Raw genomic sequence first — 22,269 nt, 5'->3', positions numbered from 1 at the left:
TTTCTCAGCTGTCACCGTCTCAGCAAGCTTTCTGTCTTAAAGTTGAACTCCTATCTTCCCTGCTTCACTACCCCATCCCCACGCCCCCTGCACTTGACTCCACCTGACTACATACTGACTTTATTATTTGTTTTTCCCAACTCCTACTGTCTACTCCACGAGGGCAAGGATCTTTGTTTTGTTCACTGCTGACTTTCTCAGCCTTTATAGCAGTACCTGGTACACAGCGGGAAATGCTTAGAAAGTTGTCGAAAGAACGAATAACACGCTTCCGGAAGCATCAAGGATTGAAATTTGAGGGGCGTGGATTGAACTTCACAGGGACCCTTCGTACATCCCCTTCCGCCTTGCTATAGGTGAGGGGGAGAAGGAGAAAAGCCCCGCCCCTCGCTCGGCCGCCGCCGCGGCTACGGCTGTCGTAGCGCAACGCGGCCAGCGGATTGGATGACTGGGTAGGGTTTCTGGAGTCGCGTTTGACTCATCGATTCCGCGGCGTCGGCGCTTGCTGTGTGCGTCATTTCCGGGCGGCGCGGGACGGAGTGGCCAACGGCCTGCAGAGCAACATGCCTAAGTGAGTGGGGCCCGGAATCTGCGGGTGTTCGCGGTCACGGTCGCTAACTGTGGCCCAGTGGGGGAATGCAGAGAGGGTTCTAGCTCTTGAGGTTTCCCGGGAAGCGAGAGGGTGTGGGGGAGGGAGCCCGGCAGTTCTAGATACTGTCCTCTTGCAGTGTCTGTAGGTCGACTCTGCGCAAGGCAACAAAAAAGCCTAGTGTGTGTCAGGTCGCTTTGTCTGCTGTCTTGGAATCGTGAATAGATACTTTTATAATTTGCCTTCATTGAACAGCACTTCGGTGGATGGGCATCTGTTAACTGGTGGTCGTCTTCTCTTTTTTTCTGTTTTCCACTGCTTTCCAGGTTTTATTGTGACTACTGCGACACGTACCTCACCCATGACTCTGTAAGTAGTGTCTCTTTTCAGTTTCAGAACACATTGTGCGTAACAAGTTTATATTTTTTTTAGGTGTAAATTTGTGCTTTTCATCCTGTTGAGGTTTAAGTGCTGCGTGGGGAAAATAATCTGGATTTCTTTTCCCCCACCGTTCCTGTAACTGTTTTCACAATTTGTAGTTATTGGTCTTCCAGCAGTTCGTGTTTTCAGTTGAGACCCAAAGTAATAATGCTTTAGCAAAATTGAAGGTGAAAAAAAATTTGTATGACAAGTAGAAATTGCAAGGACGTGTCCTAAAGTTTAATATTTGATTGGGACAAGGCACTCAAACATTTGATTGATTAAACTGGAAAGAAATGCCTACATTTGAAACTGAGTTTTTTACTTTGATTTGATTAAAAACTCAAACAATACCAACTAAGATTGAATATTTCCTATGTTTTAGGCAGTGTTCCAGATGCTTTACATGTATCATTTTGTTTAATGCTCATGATAAGTGTATAAGGTTAGTATTATCTCTATTTTACAGAGGAGGAAACTGAGGCAGCATATGGGTAAATGGGTGTCACTAAACCAGTAAGTTGTACAGAGCTAGAAGGTTAGCCTAAGCACTCTAACTCCAGGGCTTCTCTGCCAGCAGCTCTCAGACTTTTTTGTCTCGTGGTCCCTTTCCACTCATAAAAATTACTGGGTTATTAAAAATAGTTAAATCAGTTATATTGCTTTAATTACTAATATTTGCTGTATTTGAAATTAAAACTTAAAATTTAAAAAATACTGATTCATTTGAAAGTAACATTAACAAACTTTTTACTTGTAATACAGGTAACATTTTATAAGTGAAAAATAGCTATTTTCCAAAAAAAAGAAAAAAATTAGTGTGAAGAATGGCATTGCTTTAACCTTTTTGCAAGCCTCTGTAATGTCTGACTTAATGGAAGATAGCTGGATTCTTCTGTATTAAATTTGTTGCACTATGTTTTGGTTGAATGTATGAAGAATGGATAAGGAATTGAAAAAAAGTAGGGTTCTTTACTAGCCTTTTTAGATAATTGTAGATATTCTTTAATACTTTGTATTACTGTATCCAAACTAGTTGCAGTACGGAATCTGAAACTATATCAAACTTTTCATACTCTGTTACGTCAAAATTCACTGATTTAGGGGTGCCTAGGTGGCTCAGTCGTTTAGGCGCCTGACTGTTGATTTCGGCTCAGGTCATGATCTCAGGGTTGTGAGACTGAGCCCCTTGTCGGGCTCCATGCTGGGCATGGAGCCTGCTTAAGATTCTCTCTCTCCATTTGCCCTTCCCTGTCCACCATGCCCCCAATTTCACTGCTCTCTCTTGCACTTTGAGTGAATCTTTTCCAGATGTGATTTTGTAACATGCTTTGGTCATTTGGAAAATGAATATTGGAAAATTGGTTCACTCAGTTATACAGGTCTTCCATGTGTTGACACATTTGATTATGTAATATAAAAATTCACATTAATGTCACAGTCTAATCAGAAATGGCTTTTAAGTATTGGGAAGCTGACAAGCTCATGGTAGTAGATAAGGCTTTCTAAAATTGAGTTTTGTTTGAACACTCAAATTTTATCCTTGGCAATAAATACTACCAATTGCTTCCTTTGAAGTGATAGGCTCACTTCAGTTACTTCTGAGAAGTCTGAATCTCCAGTTTGTTTCTCAGTCAAGTAAAAATGATGTTCCATTAAAGAGGCAGGTGGTAGAGCTTACAACTTGAACTATTTGCATTCCCGCTTTTCTTTGAAATAGCATCATATTTTGGCATGCAGCTGAAGTACTTTGTGCATCCCACTTTTCACCCAGAATATTAAAAAGACATGAACTCAAGAGTTGAGATTTAGTAGAATTAATTTTGCTGCTTCATCAGGACAGTGTCAGTGAAACTGGTTTGTTTTTTTTTTCCTGTGAGTGCATGGTGTTGAAAAATACAACAATCCCTAATGCATTGGGTTGCCGTTGCCTTGATTTATTCTAAAGTGCCAGAAGTTTGGGATCATCCGTGCAAATGTCAATACAGTGGAAAAGGAAAGTAATGTCTTAGTATTATTATGAAACTACTTTGACCTTGCAGACCCCCTGAAAGGTGGGTCTGAGACACCTTTAGATGCCTGTGAGCCACACATTGAAAACTACAGCTCTATTTGGTTGCCTCTGCAGAAATGTGATTAAACTGGAACTCTTGATCATCTTGTCATCTTGAATAGCTGCAAGAACCGTAGCCAGTGATTTCTGTGTTGTCACTTCGTTTAGAATTCTAACACTTGGTCAGATGTAGTATTAATTTGTGGAACATCTAAGTAGGATGGCTCCTCTTGAAGTAATAATAGTTCTGAATATTATTATAGATTGTCCTGGATGGGACTCCTCCAATAAGTTGGTATTACAGTAGTTTGCCTATAGAGTCACACTTTTTTATTTTGTTTTGTTTTTTTGATCAGCCCCCTTTCTAGATCAAACCCCTCATCATAATTTTCTGAAACTGCAAGTAGGCAATGATCTTCTCCCCTTTTATAGCTTATCTTGCTAACGCCAGCAGAGAATTGAAAAGTATCTCTTTAGGGCGCCTGGGTGGCTCAGTTGGTTAAGCGACTGCCTTCGGCTCAGGTCATGATCCCGGAGTCCCGGGATCGATTCCCGCATCGGGCTCCCTGCTCAGCAGGGAGTCTGCTTCTCCCTCTGACCCTCCCCCTCTCATGCTCTCTCTCTCTCTCATTCTCTCTCTCAAATAAATAAATAAAATCTTTATTTTTTTTTAAGATTTTATTTATTTGAGAGAGAGAGAATGAGAGAGAGAGAGAGCATGAGAGGGAAGAGGGTCAGAGGGAGAAGCAGACTCCCTGCTGAGCAGGGAGCCTGATATGGGACTCGATCCCGGGACTCCGGGATCATGACCTGAGCCGAAGGCAGTCGCTTAACCAACTGAGCCACCCAGGCGCCCCTAAAATCTTTAAAAAAAAAAAAAGTATCTCTTTATAATGAATGTCTCTTTGTGAGAAATGTCAGGAACCCTTAATACTGTTGTTCTAACATGGTAGTGAAAGTAGGAAGATTCCATAGTGATTGAAGCAGTTCCCTGTGGTGGACTTTGAAATACAGTAAACATTCAGCGCTGCAACTTTTGAGTTTTGCTGATTTTTAGGCATGATTTTATTAGGCTTAAGGCCTCATCGTGTTACATAATCAGTCACTGGGGAGTCAGGGAACAATATTTTGAAATGTAGACCATGAAAAGACAGTCTGTGGTCATGTGATACTGGTCATGTCTGCTGCTACTGAAGCAATCCTGTGACGAGAGGATGTGTCGGTAGGAGGTAGTTAGCCGTGAGGAGCATCTGAGTAAGATCTGGGCTCCAGGCCTTGGTTTGCTACTTACCAGCTATGTGTTTTAAGACAAGTCTTTCACCAAAGAATAAAGTTATGAAAATCTTGGCATCTGGAAAAAAAAAAGACAAGTCTTTCAGCATAAATTGAAGATAATAGGCTTGTGATTTTTTAAATCAATTTTATTGAATTATGCTTTGATTAAATGCATACATTTTAAGTGTACAGTCTGATGATTTGGCAAATAATACAGTTTGGTGTATACATGAGATATAAAACATTTCCATTAACCCAGAAAGTTCCTTTGTGTTTTTTTTTTACAGTCCATCCCCTGCACCCTTAGCCCCGACTGATCTGGTTTTTATTACGAAAGATCATTATTAACTGGTTTTAAAACTTCATATGAATGGAATCTTACAGTATATACTCTCTGTGTGTCTTATTTCTTTTGCTGAGCATGCTTTTTTTTTTTTTTTTAAGATTATTAGAGAGCAAGCACTAGCGGTGGGGAGGGGCAGAGGGACAAGCATACTCCCTGCTGAGCGGGGAGCCTGATTTGGGCTCAGTACCAGAACTCCCAAGATCCATGACCTGAACTGAAGGCAGATGTTTAACCGACTGAGCCACCCAGGCGTCCTGAGCATGATTTTGAGATTCGTCCATAATTGTGTGAATCAGTGATTCATTCTTTCTGATTAATATCCCATTGTATCATGCACGTGTGATTATTACGATGATTGAGACACTCCTTGCAAAGTGCATAGCATGATGTTTGGCATGTAGTAAGTGTTAAATAAATGTTAACTTAAACAGATGGTAAAATGTGTGGCGTTTATCTTATGTCAATTTTACCTCAGTCAAGCTGTTAAAGAACAAAAGGATCAGTGGGCTAGAGACAAAAGTCTGTATATGATTCACATAGTCTGTATTCTAGACCCATAGTCATTTAAAAGAAGATATTCTCATATACAGTATAATTTAAATGTATGTAAGCTATATTATTTTGCTATGGAATAATCTAGGAAAGGGCATTAAAATGGCAATACGTTCTAGATCAGGAGTTTGCAAACTCTTCCTTAAAGTGGCAGATTGTAATTATTTTAGGTTTATGGACCATATAGTCTTTGTTGCGATGACTTGTAGAGAAAAGAAACAGATAATACCTGAACAAATGAATGTGGCTGTTCCACTCTGTTGTTTTACAAAATCAGGTGGCTGGCCCATGGGCCATAGTTTGCTGACCTCTGGTTCAGATGATTAATATAGTAGATAAATGACCACAGTACATTGTTGGATAATGTTTGTAAAGGATGCTTCAGCACCCAGCTAAAGCTGGTGAAGGTAGCCAGGCTACCTATATAAAGGAAAGGCTTTATAAAATTTCTAGTTGGGAAAACTTGTTTCTGTGACTGATATGATTTTTGTCTTACAGCCATCTGTGAGAAAGACACACTGCAGTGGTAGGAAACACAAAGAGAATGTGAAAGACTACTATCAGAAATGGATGGAAGAGCAGGCTCAGAGCCTGATCGACAAAACAAGTACGTTTTAGTCTCTTGTTCTGATGTGGTAGAATGGTCCCATTCTTTCTCATCCCTGTCTCTCTGTTGACTCATCCTGAGTGATAAATAGGAGCATTCTGATGTGTTCAATGAAAGAATTAGAAGGTCGTTGGTTTCCTGGGGAATGTAGGAACACATTAATAATTATTGAGGTTAGAGCAATCAGGTATTGATTAGATTGGGAAGTGGGACAGAGAAGAATGGGTTGCCTAATAGTTTCTTTATTGACATGGACCAGATTTTGTAGCAAATTTATGTGAAACCTCCTTTATAGTGATCATAGTTTTTATTTTTATTTTCTTTTTTTAAAGATTTTATCTATTTATATATTAAATATTTATATATTTATTAGAGTGAGAGCTGGAGAGAGCACAAGCAGGGGGAGGGGCAGAGGCAGAGGGAGAAGCAGGCTCCCTGTTCAGCAGGGAGCCGGATGCGGAGCTCGATCCCAGGACCCTGGAATCATGACCTGAGCCGAAGGCAGATGCTTAACAGCTGAGCCATGTAAGCGCCCTGATCATAGTGTTTAGAACTATTTTCCTTTGTAATAGGAAAATGTGGAGGTGGGTTTGTAGTTACCTTCAAAGAGTTTGAGAGACTTTGAGTTTCTTATTCTTGTAGTCCTGATAAAGATACTCAGTTAAGAAGGAAGTAATGGATGTGACAAAGTATTCTGAGTACGTTTTAGACCCCTGTTGGACATGCCATACTCTTTTTGTTTTGTGCCCAACGCAGGGCTTGAACTCACGACCCTGAGATCAAGACCTGAGCTGAGATCAAGAGTCAGATGCCTAACCACCTGAACCACCCAGGCCCCCCTCTTTTTGTTTAATTTGGGAAATATTTGTTTAGGTTAGTTGAGTTCAAGACACTGACAGAAGATGTTGCATTTCTATGTTAGATCATGCTGGTGTATTTTAAACATGGCCTTTCTCATTTATTGTATTCAGAGCTGGCAGGCAAATGTGGGCTTTGATTGTGTTGCAATTTTAAGAAAAAAGCAAAGCTTATGGAAAATATCAAAAAAAGAGAAAGACGGGTTAATGAATGAACCTCCCGTGGCTGACCCCCACCCCTAATTTCCATCACCTAGTTGCAGCAGTCTTGTTTTGTTTATACCGGGTTCTCAAACTTAGCACTATTGACATTTGGGGCTGGATGATTTTTTGTTGTGGAGCTGTCCTGTGCATTGTAGGCTGTTCACTAGTAGCCCTGGCATCTACCCACTAGATGCCAATAGCATTTCCCAATTGTGACAACTAAAAATGTCCCCAAGCATTGCCCAGTGTCCCCAGGAAGGTGAAAATTGCCCCTAGTGGAGAGCCACCAAATACCTTCATCTTCTCCCTTTCTCCATCCTGGATTTTTAAGGAGCAAATCTCAGACATTGTCCCATTTCATTTGAAAAAATACATTATATGGGACGCCTGGGAGGCTCAGCCGGTTAAGCGGCTGCCTTCGGGTCAGGTCATGATCCTGGGGTCCTGGGATTGAGCCCTGCATAAGGCTCCCTGCACAGTGGGGAGCCTGTTTGTCCCTCTCCCTCTGCTGCTCCCCCTGCTTGTGCTCTCTCTCTGTCAAATAAATAAAATCTTAAAAAAAAAAAAGGAAGAAAAAAAGAATTAGAATGTAATCTTTTTTTTCTATTTGAAAAGATGTGAGAAATTTCTTGGTATTAAAGGTTAGAATTATATTCATTTGGTTGTTTTTTGTATGCAGCAAAAGAATTTAGGATGAGTAAATGTTTTTGATGGAAGACTTTTGGAAGAGAGAAGGCAAGCCCTCAGGGACATACCATGTGATATTGATGTCCATGATTATGTTGGCTTTGAGTCCACTGTTGAGCCGATGGCTTAGTTACTCCCTCTTCAGTCTCTACAAGTTGTCCTTCTGCTTAGGGTGTGGGAGGTATCATTTTGATTGGAAAAGCCCTTGTTGGGATATGATCTCCTGTAGAGCACAGGCTGTATTCAGAGGCATATGAGTAGCTGGCTGTGCATAAAGAAATCTCCACTTCTAAGTCATTTTTTTTGGATCTGGTCTTTAGGAGTTAGCAGTGATTTACTTGAGTAATTTGACCTACGTTGCACTGGTGGGGGTGGAATGGGGATAGGTAGGGTGTCCTGAGGCTGCAGATTGCACTGAATCGGAAAGGACTTATATTTAGGAATAGCTTTTATGAGTGTACATTTTATTTTTATTTTATTTATTAATTTTAGTTCCAGTATAGTTAACTATGAGTATCTATCTTAGTATTTATGTGTGACTTCTTTGTAAAGCCACATATTAATTATCTTCAATTTCTTTTGTTTTCATTTGTGCCTCATATTGTCTGAAAGAAAAAAGTTGATTGTATTGGATGTTTTTTTAAGATCGTAATCTCCTTTAGGGCAGGCTCTTGCTTTAAAATCTTTGTTTCTCTTTCATGTCTCTTAGCTCAGTACATTAATTTCAAAACTGCTAAACCAAAATGATGTGAAGTTTTTCAAAGCCTGGCCGTTGGGCAGGTATCACACATTTTTCAAACAAAACTGCATGGTTCAAATTGTTTGTGAATAGCATCTACAGATTAAAGATGTCTTCATCTCTTTGGTAAGACATTGGTAGATGGGAGGTCTTCATTCCATTCTCCCATAGATAATTCAGCCATAAAATGCTGACTAAATAAAAATGGGTTAAAAAACCCAAATCAGTATACCAATTAATTGTAATTTTTGCTGGTGAATACCTATGGTTGATTTAAAAACTGTAGAGGCCATGATGTAGTAATCTTAAATGACGTAAAGTGAAATAAATGGGACCATTAAGGATTTAAAAGAGAAGGGTTATTTTAGTAAATGGGTTGTTGAGTTATTATTCACTCTGTGTTGTTTTTTTTTCTCACTCTATCCAAAGCTGCTGCATTTCAACAAGGAAAGATACCTCCTACTCCATTCTCTGCTCCTCCTCCTGCAGGGGCAATGATCCCACCTCCCCCCAGTCTCCGTAAGTTTATAAAGTTTTTTCTTAGCAGCCATAACTTCAGGGGGGCAGATTATGCTTTGATTTTGTTAGATTATCTCACAGTTGACTTTTGAATGCTCATTGAATGAATATATAGATAGTAAAAGAAAACTTCAGTGGTATCATTTCTGAAATATCTTCAGAGTTACATTGGCTTATTGCTAGGATATTGTATTTGTAACATCCCAAGTGGGTTTGAGACAAATTCAGTGGAAAGGTCAGAATGTACCTGTGATTAGATGAGCTAAATTATTACTGTATTAGATGAGCTAATATATGAATATATTGATGAGTATATATTTTTTTACTTTAAATTTTTTTATTATGTTAATCACCATACTTACTTGATGAGTATATTAAATTATTTACTGCTGTGAACCCAACACTGGAGGAGTAAAGTAGTGGATACACTCTTCAGTTTTTCTTCCTATTTTCTAACCCACCTAACACCAATATATATATATACCTTGGAAAAGACAAGAACTGGACAGTTGAAAGTAGAGTGAATCAAAGGCCTCTTCTCTCTGTGAAGGTTTTCTGTTTCTGAATGACAGAAGGAAAGTGAGTAACTAGGCCATAAGTTCCCTGGCTCTCTTGGAAGGGCTTAGATTGAAAGTGAATTCAGAAACCTAAACTTGGTCCTGTAAGTAACTCTGGGTGTAAACATGGAGAAGTAGGCTGTTTATATAATTGCACACTAATGCAGGTAGACCATTAATGGCCCACTAAACCCTTCTTGGGCTTCCACCATCCTGGGACCAGGTCAGGCCTTGGGTTACAGGAGCTCTCAGGTCACCTCTCTGTCCTATTCTGTATTTTGACTGGCTGGCACCCAACTCCATTATTTTTAATAGTAGAATAATCTATAGTATGACTGTGCTGTAATTAACCTCACCATTTTCATATTGTTGGACATTTAAGTTGTTCCAAATTGTTGTAAACGATACTGTCAAGAATATCTCTGCATACACATCTTCGTATTTCCAAAGAATCTTTTAAAGATTTTGATTTTTTAAAAAACAAATCTGAAATTAGGTACTTGTGGTTTTAGTTTGACAGCTCTACAGACAGCATAATACTCTTTTAAAAAAAAAACTTCTGGAATTTTTTTAACCTGGAGAACCTGATTTCATTTTATACTTCTGTTTAGACAAGTCTTGTTTTTGTTTTTTGGACATAAAGTAACTAGAGTTTTGTGACATATTGATGTTTGTGGATCTGCTGTTATAAAAGAAACCATAAGAAGTCTATTGTTCCAGAACTTGGACTGGACTGTGAGGCCCTACTAGTTTTACAGAAGAGAAAATATTAATACGTAAGCATATCTTAACCTCCGCCCCCATTCGTTATTCCAGCGGGTCCTCCTCGCCCTGGTATGATGCCAGCGCCCCATATGGGGGGCCCTCCCATGATGCCAATGATGGGCCCTCCTCCTCCTGGGATGATGCCAGTGGGACCTGGTAAGTTTGAATCTCTTTCCTTTTATGATGTTCCATTGTGTTTTAGTTCTCCATTTAAATGGAATTCTTAATTCATTGTCTAAACATATTATTGCAACAAATTATATTTGGCAAATCTGTACTGATAAAAAGAAATATTTATTTTATCAGTGTAATTGGATGATACCCAAAGACCTTGTACTACTAAAAACAGGATAAGGCTGCCCTTTTTTTTCTTCTCCCTCCCTGCTGCTTACTTGCCGCCTTCTGACTTTTGGCCGTTTATAATGGAGAAAAGGGTAAATGAGTTTGTTCTAAGGGGAGATAAAGGGAAGGGTAGGTAAATACTTGTGCTGCTACTTTTTTCAGTTTTGATTTGAAGCAGAGCTACCTCTTGTTGCTGATTTAATCTTGCTGGTTAACTAGGCCACGTTAGTATATGAAAAAGGCCTTAGCACTGTAGTTTGTCTTCTATTCAGGAAGAGAGATAACAAACATTTTATTTGAACATAAACATGAGAATAGATTAATTTGCAGATTTTTCTGATAGTCGATCAGGGTCTTTGCTTTGAAAATGAGTCTGCTGATTGGAGCACAATCTATTTCTTGACTAAATCAATAAACCATATCCATAATGCATTCTTTTTCTTTTTTAAAATTTTATTTATTTATTTGACAGAGCACAAGCAGGGGGCACAGCAGGCAGAGGGAGAGGGAGAAGCAGACTCCCCGCCAAGCAGGGAGCCCAACTCGGGGCTCCATCCCAGGACCCTGGGATCATGATCTGAGCCAGAGGCAGATGCTTAACAGATTGAGCCACCCAGGCGCCCCCCATAATGCATTCTTTACCAACTTTTGTTTCATTTTCTTTCAAGGTTAGAAACCTTGTGAGGCAATCTAGTTCCAATCTTTTATGATCCTCTCACCTACCAAATTTGTGAGCACTTTTTGGGATGATTTACTTGAGTTTTTCCAAATATCTACTTAGTTTTTGTGGAAAAAAAATTTTTTTTTTGTTAAGATTTTTTTTTTTTAAGATTTCATTTATGTATTTGACATGGTGGGGGGGCGTTGAGAGCAAGCACAAGCAGGAGGAGCGGCAGGCAGAGGGAGAAGCAAGCTCCCTGCTGAGCAAGGAGCCCAGGACCCTGGGATCTCGACCCTAGCCAAAGGCGGCCGCTTAGCCAACTGAGCCACCCAGGTTCCCCAAACAATTCTTTTTTATACTCATTTTATTGATTTGCAGAATAAATTATGTAATTAGAGTAAATACAATGGCCGTTAAGAAGCCTCCAATTCAACTGGTAAGACAAAGTACAAGAAGGTATTAGAGTAGCTTCCTAGCCAGAAGCATTCAGTATGCTCGCTGTGGGTATCATTTAGAGGGATGTGAGGAGAGTCTAGATAAGAGTTCCTGCCTTACCAGCTTCTGAACCTAAAACAAAGTGACTTACATGGCTACTTTTGCATTCTTAAATCAGGGTCACAAATTCGATTTCTCAGAGGGGTTAGGGCTTTGGTGGACTGGTAAATGCATGACACACCTAAAGAAGGCTTCTAGAACTCAGCTTCAGCTGCGGTTGACATAAGATTATTTTAATGAAGTAGTTGGGGGTGGGCAGGGATAAGAATGGGTTGGGATAAGATAGAAGGTTGGCCAGGGGTGGATAATTATTGAAGCTGGATGATGGGTACATGGATGTTCTTTATACTCTTTTTTTCTATTCTTGTGTGTGTTTGAACATTTCCATAATAAAAAGTTGAAGAAAGGAATCTAGACTTACTACTTACTAGTAATTAGGCTATTAGTTGCCAATGTTGGCAACTAATCACAGTTAAATGCACTGTGGAGACCAAAGTAAACAACTTTTCAGGTGCCTCGTTTTCCATCTTTGGTCCAGATGAATTTCCTCTAGGAAATGCTGAATATCGGTTACGTTATGGTGGGGTCTTTAGTAAGACACCTGGAAGTTCAGTAGTATTCTCTGTTCCTGTTAAAATTATCTTAAAAAAATTCTGTACTTGTTGTGTCTTTGCATATACTTGTGTTTTACTTTTTGTGAAAAGACTGTATTCGGCTTTGAATATAGTTTTCTCTTGAACCATTTATTGCAAGCCTTTAATCAAAATGGTTTAATAAGTAGTTGTGTAAATTTTGATATTTAAAAAGAAGACCTGAAAATTATGAGGCATAATAATAAAACGAATACCCGTGAACCCACCACTCAGCTGAGGAGGTAGAATATTATCAATTCTGTGAAGCTGTCTGTAATCCTCCTCAACCCCCACCTCTGCTGGCCCTCCCTTCCCTGGCTCATTTACTTGGCTGGTATATTAATGGGACACTTCAAAAAATTCTTAACAGTTTCTAACTTGCCTTAGAAAAATCAGATTTTTGTGTGTGCACTAATTGTTGTAAATCACATTATTGCCTATTTTTCTTGACTTGAGCTAAGTATGGTTACTAACAGGTTCTCAGCATGGGCCTCCTGCTCACCTTTCCTACAACTCCGAACAAACGCTTAGTGGTAAGATTGTCCTCTGTGCCTGTGTACATTCATGAAATAGCTCCTGGTTTTATGGTGGGTAGAACTGATTAAAAATGCTGACTCAGTAATATGTAATTTAGTTATGAATTTCCCTGAGTGAGAAAAGGTCAGTTTAGGAAACTAGTGTCCCTGGTGGTTTCTGGAAAGCGGTCTATTAATAGTTTACCCCTTACTATCATTAGATCGTGATTCCCATATGGTTCTTGTGTTGACCTTTGTTCTTTGTTTGAGAATGTCTAAGTAATTTACAGATGTGATGAATTTGTTGCATTTCTTCTGTCAAGTATGTCTTTCTTCCAGCATTTTGCAGGGGGGGGCTACTTTTTTGTCTTTAATGGAAGTCCCATCAAGCTGGCTCATAAGTAGTATTTTCTGACTCTCTTTTTTCCTTTTCTTTGTTTTGTCCTGCAGCTCCTGGAATGAGGCCACCTATGGGAGGCCACATGCCAATGATGCCTGGGCCCCCAATGATGAGACCTCCTGCCCGTCCCATGATGGTGCCCACTCGGCCAGGAATGACTCGACCAGACAGATAGGAAGAGATAGGAACCTCTTTATGTTCATTTTATATTACTTGTTTACTTCACCAGGAGATCATGGTGTTGTGACTCTGGGTGTTTTCTCACAGCAGGACAAGGAAGACTTGCTCCCCCTTCCTATCAAAGAGAGAATAGTTTTTGCCGGGGAGTAGTGGGACAAAAAAAAAAAAAAGCAATTTTCATTTGTATTGTGAAATGTGAAAATAAAATTGTCAACTGTTTTAGTTAAAAACGTGTTCCCTTTTTTCTCCCCTCTGTATTCCTTGTGTATTATAAAAGAGATAAAGTATTCCAGTTGTTTCTCTAGCTCATTTTCTCTGCAGCATACCCTCTGCATGACATTCTTTTTCCTTAGCTATAGTGAGGCCTTTTGGACACCCTGCCTTTATTTAGTAAAGTTGTTTTGTGCAAGACTTGGTAAATCTAACACTTATGGAGCTTTTTGTTGATTAAAACAATAAACAGCACAATTGGTTACTTTTTCACATGAGCAGCATTTGGTGTAGTAAGTGGAAAATTTTAAATCTTTTATGCTGAAGTAGGGAAAAAGACTTTCCAGTCTCTGTATGTCAGCTAAAGATTGCCTTAACCTCAGCTTCTCCTTTCTCTTAGTTCCTCTTTTTCTTGGGCTTAATCAGAAAACTTTTTTTTTTTTTTATCAGAAAACTTTCTAATAGTAATGGTAAAATTAGGCAGATTTCCATGGTACAGAAGTTGTCTTCAGAATGTCATTTGTTATATCATTGGGCTATAAAAGTAGGCTATTTTCAGAGAAACATCTAGAAAGTAAGCCATCGGCACTTTATATTCTGCTCAGTGTACAATCCAAGCTATTTCACATTGCAAATGGGAGTGAAAATTGTTATAATCTTTGGGGAGGGCAATTTAGCAATATCTATCAGAATTACAGTACCTTTGACTTATCATTTCCATGTCTAGGGATTTATCATACAGATAGACTTGCACATGTACAAGATGATGTGTGTAACAAGACTATGCATTGCAGCAAAAGACAGGAAATACCATAGATGTCCAATGAAGGGGGACTGATTTATCAAGTGTGATACATCCACAAAATGACATATACCAGGCAGGTTAAAACAATAAAGAAGCTCTATGTACTGATGGGGAAAGATCTCTAAGACACACATTGTACTGAACCTTGATTTTTTCAAAATGAATCGTTCACTGCTATCTTTATTTAGAGGAAATATGTTCCTGTGTAGGCATAAAGGATCTCTAGAAGGACAGATAAGCAACTGGTAATACTGGTTGCTCATGAAGAGTAAATGGGTGGCTGGGGGACGGGTGAATGAGAAGGGCTTATCCCCTTTTTGTATCTTTTTGATTTTGAATCATTATAAAACAAAACTATCTTTGCCATCTGACATTATTATTAAAGTGAAGTTATGGAAGAGGGTGCCCTAAACCAGCAGTTACAACCTACCTGGCTGACGATTAGAATCATGGGGGTCTTTTTAAAAATAGTCCAGATTTTGATTCAATATATCTGGGGTAAGGCTTAGGAAATTGGTATTTTGGGAAAGCTCCCTAGGAAATTTTGATTATTAGTGGGTTTGGCAAACTCTTAGGATCTATTCTACTCAGGAATGTAATACTGGTTGTATGTGTGTGTCATATATATATATATATATATATTTATAGATTTGCAGCTAGAGATTGAAATGGCAATAGGTAGATGGCTTTTTTCCCCTAGAAACTTGAAGAAGGGCTAATTTAGGCTAATAAACAACCTTATCTAGGTAAGCAAGAGGCTAGAAATAGAGATCCTGACATGATTTTATGCTCAGCCTCTGTAAAAGCTGAGTTGACTTCCTAATCTGAGTCTTTGCTAGGACTACTTCCTGCTTTTTAGTTTCTCCTCGTTACATGTTTTAAAGAAGGACTTACCAGAAATTGATAGTTTGTATATCTGAGTTTTACAGCTCAGATTTTTTAGTTTCTTGTTGTTACATGTTTTAAAGAAGGACTTACCAGAAATTGATAGTTTATATATCTTAGTTTTACAGCTCAGATTTGTTACTAAAATCTCTGCAGACTTAAAATAGGGGAAACCTTGCCAACTGAGCTTACATGTGACTCAGCAAATTTCTGGTTGAGATGACTCTGTCAGGCTCAAGGTGCAGAGGGTGTCTTTTGTATATACACAGAAAGCTCCCAGATAGCTATTTTGTTTTTGAAAATAGCCTCAGGTACTTAGGAATAACCCAGGTCTTCTTAAAAGGAAGCTTTTTCCAAAGTATGTTTTTAAGGTTGAATATCCATTCCAGAAACATTTCTTTTTTTTTCTTTAAAGATTTTGTTTTTGGGACGCCTGGGTGGCTCAGTTAAGCATCTGCCTTTGGCTCAAGTCATGATTCCAGGGTCCTGGGATCAAGCCACCCCCCCTCCCCCCGTTTGTTTTCTCTCTCGCACATGCGCGCACGCTCAAAAAAATAAATCAATAATTTTAAAAATTAAATATTTTGTTTTTAAGTAATATCCACACCCACCGTGGGGCTCGAATTGACAACCCCAAGATCCTAGAGTCCCATGCTCCACCAACTGAGCCAGCCAGGCACCCAGAAACATTTCTTTGAAGAAGAAAAGTTACATAGTTTTAGAAAAACAATACGATGACTTAAAAGTTTAACAAACTTTACAATGGATATAGTAGGAATAAATAGTTCAAATAAGGTTCTTTTTGTTTTTTTAACTCCTCAAACTGTTTATAGTTAATGATTATAAGACATTTCCTTTGTAAGAGGCTGTGAAGAATACAAATTTACGACTCTTAATCTATGCCTTTAAACATCTGGTTTTAATTGTAAAATACCAGCTATAATGTGAAAATTTGTATAGTGCAACAAGAATGCCACTAGATCTTAAGAATCGAAGAAGTTCGTGTAGAGCGTGTATGGGCTAATGTACTTGCTTCCTTTTCTTGGGCAGATCCAAAGTCACTGGGAGTGCAGTTGAAGTCCAAGCTAGCATCATTTCCACTGCCTCGGCTTTAGTGTTTTGTCAGAATGCCAGTCCCCTTGATTCCCAGCTGCACGAGAAATGGGATCCTTGCATAGAACCACAGGCTAATTTGGTCATCCTGTATGGAAAAAGTCCAGTGGTGATTAAGTGTTTGTCCCAGTTGAATAGCTTCAGTCAGATGGTATCTTTTAGGCTCCTAGATATATTTAGTGAACAAAAGAAAAAAACCTGGCCTGCCTTAGATTTTTCTGATAGAGGTGCCCTGAATAAATGTTAGCTAATTGGGGTCATTTCTTTCCCTCCCAACTGAAAGCTTAAGGGTTAGATTTTCTGGCACAGAATATAGCATCTAAAATAGTTCATCAGACAGGTGCAGGAATAAGATAATCTGAGTGCTGCTTATGGTCCTTACTCTTTAGGCATGGGGGGGTGGCATTTCAGACTTAATGAAAAGTTGGCAAGTACTGTACAAAGAACACTTATGTACCCTTTAACCAGAATCACCTGTTGATAGCTATTGACATTTCACTCAGTTCACTTGATTATTTGCGTGCATGTTTCCTCCCTCTCACTATATATATGTATGTATATATTTTTCCTTAACCATTTGAGAGTAAGTTGCTTAAATCATGCCTTTTACCATACTTAAGTAGGTATTTACTAAGAATAAACATTTTCTTACACAACTATGGTTTAGTTATCAAGCCTAGAAAATACAACCTTGACTCAATAATTTAATCTGCCAACGATATTTCATTTTTATCCATTGATCCAACATTGCCCTTGTATTTTTTTTCTTTCCCCCTTTCCTATACAGGATCCTCTCTAGAATCATGGACTTTAGTTTTTAGTCAGAGCTCCTTAGTCTCCTTTACTCTAGAACAGTTCTCGGCATTTGTCTTTTATGACACTGACAATCTTACCACCTTTCGTTTAGTACAGTGTTCCTCATTCCTCATTTTGGATTTGCCTGATGTTTCCTCATGATTACATTCTGGTATTTGTCTTCAGTTGTATGCCTAGGATATCACATCTATAGGCAGGCACACAGGGTCCATCTGCCCTTCATTGGTGATGATAATTTTGATCATCCATCAAGGTGTTGTCCAATTTCCCCATACTTGTTCTTTTTGAGTATCTTTCCTCAGCTGCCGATTAAGAAAAGCCCATTGACTTACATGCTTATCTAATAAGACTTTGAACACAGCATATGAATCCAAGATCTCGGGGCACCTGGGTGGCTCAGTCAGTTAAACGTCTGCCTTCAGCTCAGGTCATGATCCCGGGTCCTGGGATATAGTCCCTGCATCAAGCTCCCTGCTCAATGGGGAGTCTGCTTTTCTCTCTTCCCCTGCCCCTCCACCCTGCTCATGCTGTCTCTCTCAAACAAATAAATAAAATCTTAAACCCGAAAAACAAAGGAATCCAAGATTTTAAAGCCCTTTGTAAGGACATAATCAGTTTTCACAGTGACACTGAGAAATAATTTTCCTAATCCTTTCCCACTTTTCTTTGTACATTACATCCTAATAACTTTGGGGAGATGGTTGTTGAAAGAATTAAGTAAAAGGTAGGGCAAAGAATTTTACCTCTTGTCAAATGCTATGTTTTCCCTCTTTATCCCTTTAATCTCTTAGGACTCTGCTGGTAGAGTGAAGCGTGTAAAAAGGGACAAAAAGAAGAGTAATACAATAGAGCTTAGAGTGGCAGACAGAATTACTAATTGCCCGCCCCAGTATCTGTTACTATCTGTAATAATAGAACTCCTAATTTTTTTATCTGCTTTCATGTCCATCTGCAATGAATAGCACATTTGCCAGAGCTTTTAGTTAGGTGAGGCCACGTAGCAGGAGAGAACATGCCTTTTTTCCCTGCCCTTTTTCTTTCCTGTTGAGAGGAAGTGGGTATGATACTTGTGAAATGCAAGCAGCATCTTGGACCTCAGACTGACAGCTAAAGCTAGTGTTAAAGATAGAAGGACCCTAAGTCCCTAATGATTGAAGAGCTGCCATGAACGGCCTACCTTAGACTTACTTTACATGAAAGGTATATACACATTTTTTATTGAAGTCATGTAATAATTTTTGAGTTTTCTGTTATATGCAGCTGAATCTAACCTGACTGATACAAAAGAGGTGCTCAAGGAGAAGAGTAATAATTGATTAATTTGTCCTGCTAGAAGTCAGACAGTTAAAAATACCACTGTTGGACGGTACATGGCCATGAAGTAAGTAAGGGACATAAGGAGTGCCAGATCAGGGATGACTCTATGGGGACGACATGAGGGGGCGGGGGTGGGAGGCAGCCATGCAGCTGTCTACGGCACAAGCTTTCCAGGTAAAGGGTATATCAAGTACAAAGACCCTGAAGTGGAAGTCTGCTTAATGTATTGGAGGAATAGCAGGGAGGCCAGTGTAGTTCAAAACAGAACTGTTGAGAGTGATGGATATGTTCATTGTCTTGATTGTGGTGGTGATTTCACAGGTGTGTATTTATGTCAAAACTTTAAAAACTGTGTACTTTGTTGTATGTCAATCATACCTCAATAAAGTCATTTTAAAACGTCATAGTTACCACAAACTAGAAAACTCTCAAGAATCCTTATAGTCAATAATAACCTATCTTTGCTATTTAGCACTCTATAAAATCAATTATCACAATGAAGAACAGGTTAGTAGTTGCCAGGTGTTAGGGTGTTGGGGGGGAGCAAGAAGTTACTGTAAAGGGGTAGCATGAGGGAGCTTTTTGTAGTGACGGAGTAGTCTGTATCTTCATTGTGGTAGTGCTTATACAAGTTTACGCGTGATAAAATGACGGAATTATACACACACACCAATATAAGTGTACCTTGTTTTATTGTGCTTTGCAGATAATGTGTTTTTTACAAATCGAAAGTTTGTGACCACTCTGTGTTGAGCAAGTCTATTGGTGCCATTTTTTCCAACAGTATTTACTCCTTTTGTGTCTCTGTGTCACATTTTGTTAATTCTATCAATATTTAAAACTTTGTCATTATTGTAATATTTGAATTGCTGCAAATCTCGTAGAATTTTAACAGATGAGGAGTTGCTTCTTATTGATGAGCAAAGAAAGTATTTTCTTGAGATGGAAACTACTCCTGGTGAAGATGTTGTGGAGATTGTTGAAATGACAACAAAAGATTAGAATATAACGTAAACTTAGTTGTTAAAGTAACAGCAGGGTTTGAGAAGACTGACTCCAATTTTGAAAGTTCTGTGGGTAAAACACTATCAAACAGCATTGCCTGCCACAGAGAAATCATTTGTGAAAGGAAGAGTTAATCCATGTGATAAATTTCATCATTGTCTTATTTTAAGAAATTGCCCAGGTAACCCCAGCCTTCAGCGACCACCACCCTGATCAGTCGGCAGCCATCAACATGGAGGCAAGACTTTCCACCATAAAAAAGATTATAACTCTCTGAAAGGCCAGGTGATGGGTAGCAATTTTTATCAGTAAGGTATTGTTTTTTGTTTGTTTGTTTAAGTAGGCTCTAAGCCAACATGGGGCTTGAACTCACAGCCCTGAGATTGAGAGTCACATGCTCTACCAACTGAGCCAGCCAGACACCCCGGCAGTAAGGTATTTTTTAATTAAGGTATGTACATTTTTTCTTTAGACATAATGCTATCACACACTTAATAGACTACAGGGTGGCATAAACTTAACTTACATGTGCTGAGAAACCAAGAAACTTATTTGACTTGTCTTATTGTGATGGTCTGGAACCAAAATCAACCTGCAATATCTCTGAGATGTGCCTGTATCCATTTCCTGGGTTTTATGTCATACTCTAGTTATGTAACATGTAACTCTTGCAGGGAAGTGGGTGAAGGGTACACAGAACTTCTCTGTATTTTAACAACTTCCTGTGAATTTATAATTAATTCAAAATAAAACATTAGAAACATTAAAAAAAAAAACCCATATAGACTTATGCTTCCAGAAAGATGGAAGAGATGTGCTTTTCCCTATTCCTACTGCTAAGTACAGCTAAAACCCTGGAATGAATACTTGTGTGTGTGTGTGTGTGTGTGTGTGTGTGTATAAAACAAGCATAACAAGACTGAAAGGTGAAAAGAAGGCAGATCTTCTAGAGAACTTGGGACCCAAGGAACAATATAATGAGCTCTGGATTTTCTTTTTGCTTCATATATCCCAGACTTGGAGCTGAAGAAGCTGGCAACCAAGAAACAGTGATGGGCCACAGACAAAAAACACCCCAAGAGGGCTCCTGGGTGGCTCAGTTGGTTAAGCGACTGCCTTCGGCTTAGGTCATGATCCTGGAGTCCCGGGATCAAGTCCTGCATCAGGCTCTCTGCTCAGTGGGGAGTCTGCTTCTCCCTCTGACCCTCCTCCCTCTCATGCTCTCTGTCTCTCATTCTCTCTCTCAAATAAAATCTTTAAAAAATAATAAATAAATAAAAACACCCCAGGAAAAGCCTGCTCTCTGTAGCCAAAGGACTAGAAAAGAGGTTTGCAAGACAAAACTTTTAGACAGTAACCACTCTACTCCAGCCAAACATCACAGAAAAAAACCCAGGCCCTACTCCCAGCCATGCTACAAAGGTCAAGGGGGGAGCTTATTCTCCCACCCTTGTCAGGCTGTATTGAAATGCTCCAAACTCCTGCTGGGGTGGTATCAGAGAAGGCCAAATAGGGAGCTGAAATTATCACCCCCATGAGGCAATAACAAGGCACTGAGCCCTCCTGACAGAGGTAGTGTCTGAAGAGACCTAATCAGAACTTTAAGGGCTTTTGACAATGTCCAGTGATAATGAGACTGCATATACCCCCATGTCAATGGAGGCCTTGTGAGGAGCATTAATAGGCAGTCTGCTACACTCTGCTAAGGAAGTGTTAGTTGAGCCCTACTGGAGAGCCAGAACTCATGTCTGAGCCTAGCAGTAATGAGGAACCCTTCCCTTGGGTGTCCAAGGAGAGGCTAATTGTAAACCTGGACTTCTGTCTTCACCTGACAGTAACAAGAGCCCCCCCCCCTTTTGTTAGACCAGTGGGAGAAAAAGGAAAACAAGGTTTAAGTAAGATCCCAAGTCTTAGAACATAATATGAAAACGTCCAGGTCTCAATCTAAAATCACTCATCATACCAAGAATCAGGAAGATCTCAAATTGAATTTAAAAAGGCAATCGACAGGGCGCCTGGGTGGCTCAGTCGTTAAGCGTCTGCCTTCGGCTCCGGTCATGATCCCAGGGTCCTGGGATCGAGCCCCACATCGGGCTCCCTGCTCTGTGGGAAGCCTGCTTCTCCCTCTCCCACTTCCCCTGCTTGTGTTCCCTCTCTCGCTGTCTCTCTGTCAAATAAAAATTAAAAAATAAATAAAAAGGCAATCAATAGATGTCAACACCAAGATGGCAGAGATGTTAAAACTATTTGACAAGGATTTTAGAGCAGCCATCATAAAAATGCTTCAATGAGCAATTATGAACATGCTTTAAACAAATGAAGAGATAGAAGGTCTCAGCAAAGAAACAAGACATGAAGAACCAAACGGAAGCTTTGGAACCAAAAAATAAGTAAAAAATTCAGTGGATGGACTTAGCAGCAATCAGTAACATGAAATAATGAACTTGAAGATAGAACAATAAAAATACCCAATCTGAACAACGGAGAGAAAATAGACTGAAAAAAAAATATGAGTAAACCTTCAGGGGCATGTGGGACAAAAGATCTAATATTCATGTTGTCAGAGTCCCAGGAGGGGAAAAAAGGAAAGAACTAAAGAAGGAACTGGAACAAGTAGTTGTTGAAAACATCCCAGATTTGCAAGAAACATAAACCCATATATTCAAGAAGTTGAGTGAACCTCAATCAGGATAAAATATTTTTTTCCAAGATTTTATTTTTAA

The 22,269-nt window shown here is 39.3% G+C and overlaps 1 protein-coding gene across 1 annotated transcript; it reads left to right on the top strand.

Annotated features, from left to right (window-relative positions):
- Positions 1 to 506: 506 nt before the first annotated feature.
- Positions 507 to 13,878, top strand: SNRPC (small nuclear ribonucleoprotein polypeptide C). The gene is made up of 6 exons (XM_028120732.2): positions 507 to 571; positions 916 to 958; positions 5,734 to 5,842; positions 8,759 to 8,848; positions 10,222 to 10,326; positions 13,266 to 13,878. The coding sequence occupies exons 1-6, from the start codon at positions 564 to 566 to the stop codon at positions 13,388 to 13,390; spliced, it is 480 nt and encodes a 159-aa protein (XP_027976533.1). The 5' UTR covers positions 507 to 563; the 3' UTR covers positions 13,391 to 13,878.
- Positions 13,879 to 22,269: the final 8,391 nt, after the last annotated feature.

The sequence above is a fragment of the Eumetopias jubatus genome, unplaced genomic scaffold (genome assembly GCF_037043125.1).
Source record: "Eumetopias jubatus isolate StellerSeaLion01/CBP00866 unplaced genomic scaffold, mEumJub1_p1.0 scaffold_6, whole genome shotgun sequence".
Lineage (NCBI taxonomy): Eukaryota > Metazoa > Chordata > Mammalia > Carnivora > Otariidae > Eumetopias > Eumetopias jubatus.
The sequence above is the reverse complement of the archived record's forward strand: the minus strand, read 5'-3'. Positions and strand labels throughout refer to the sequence as shown.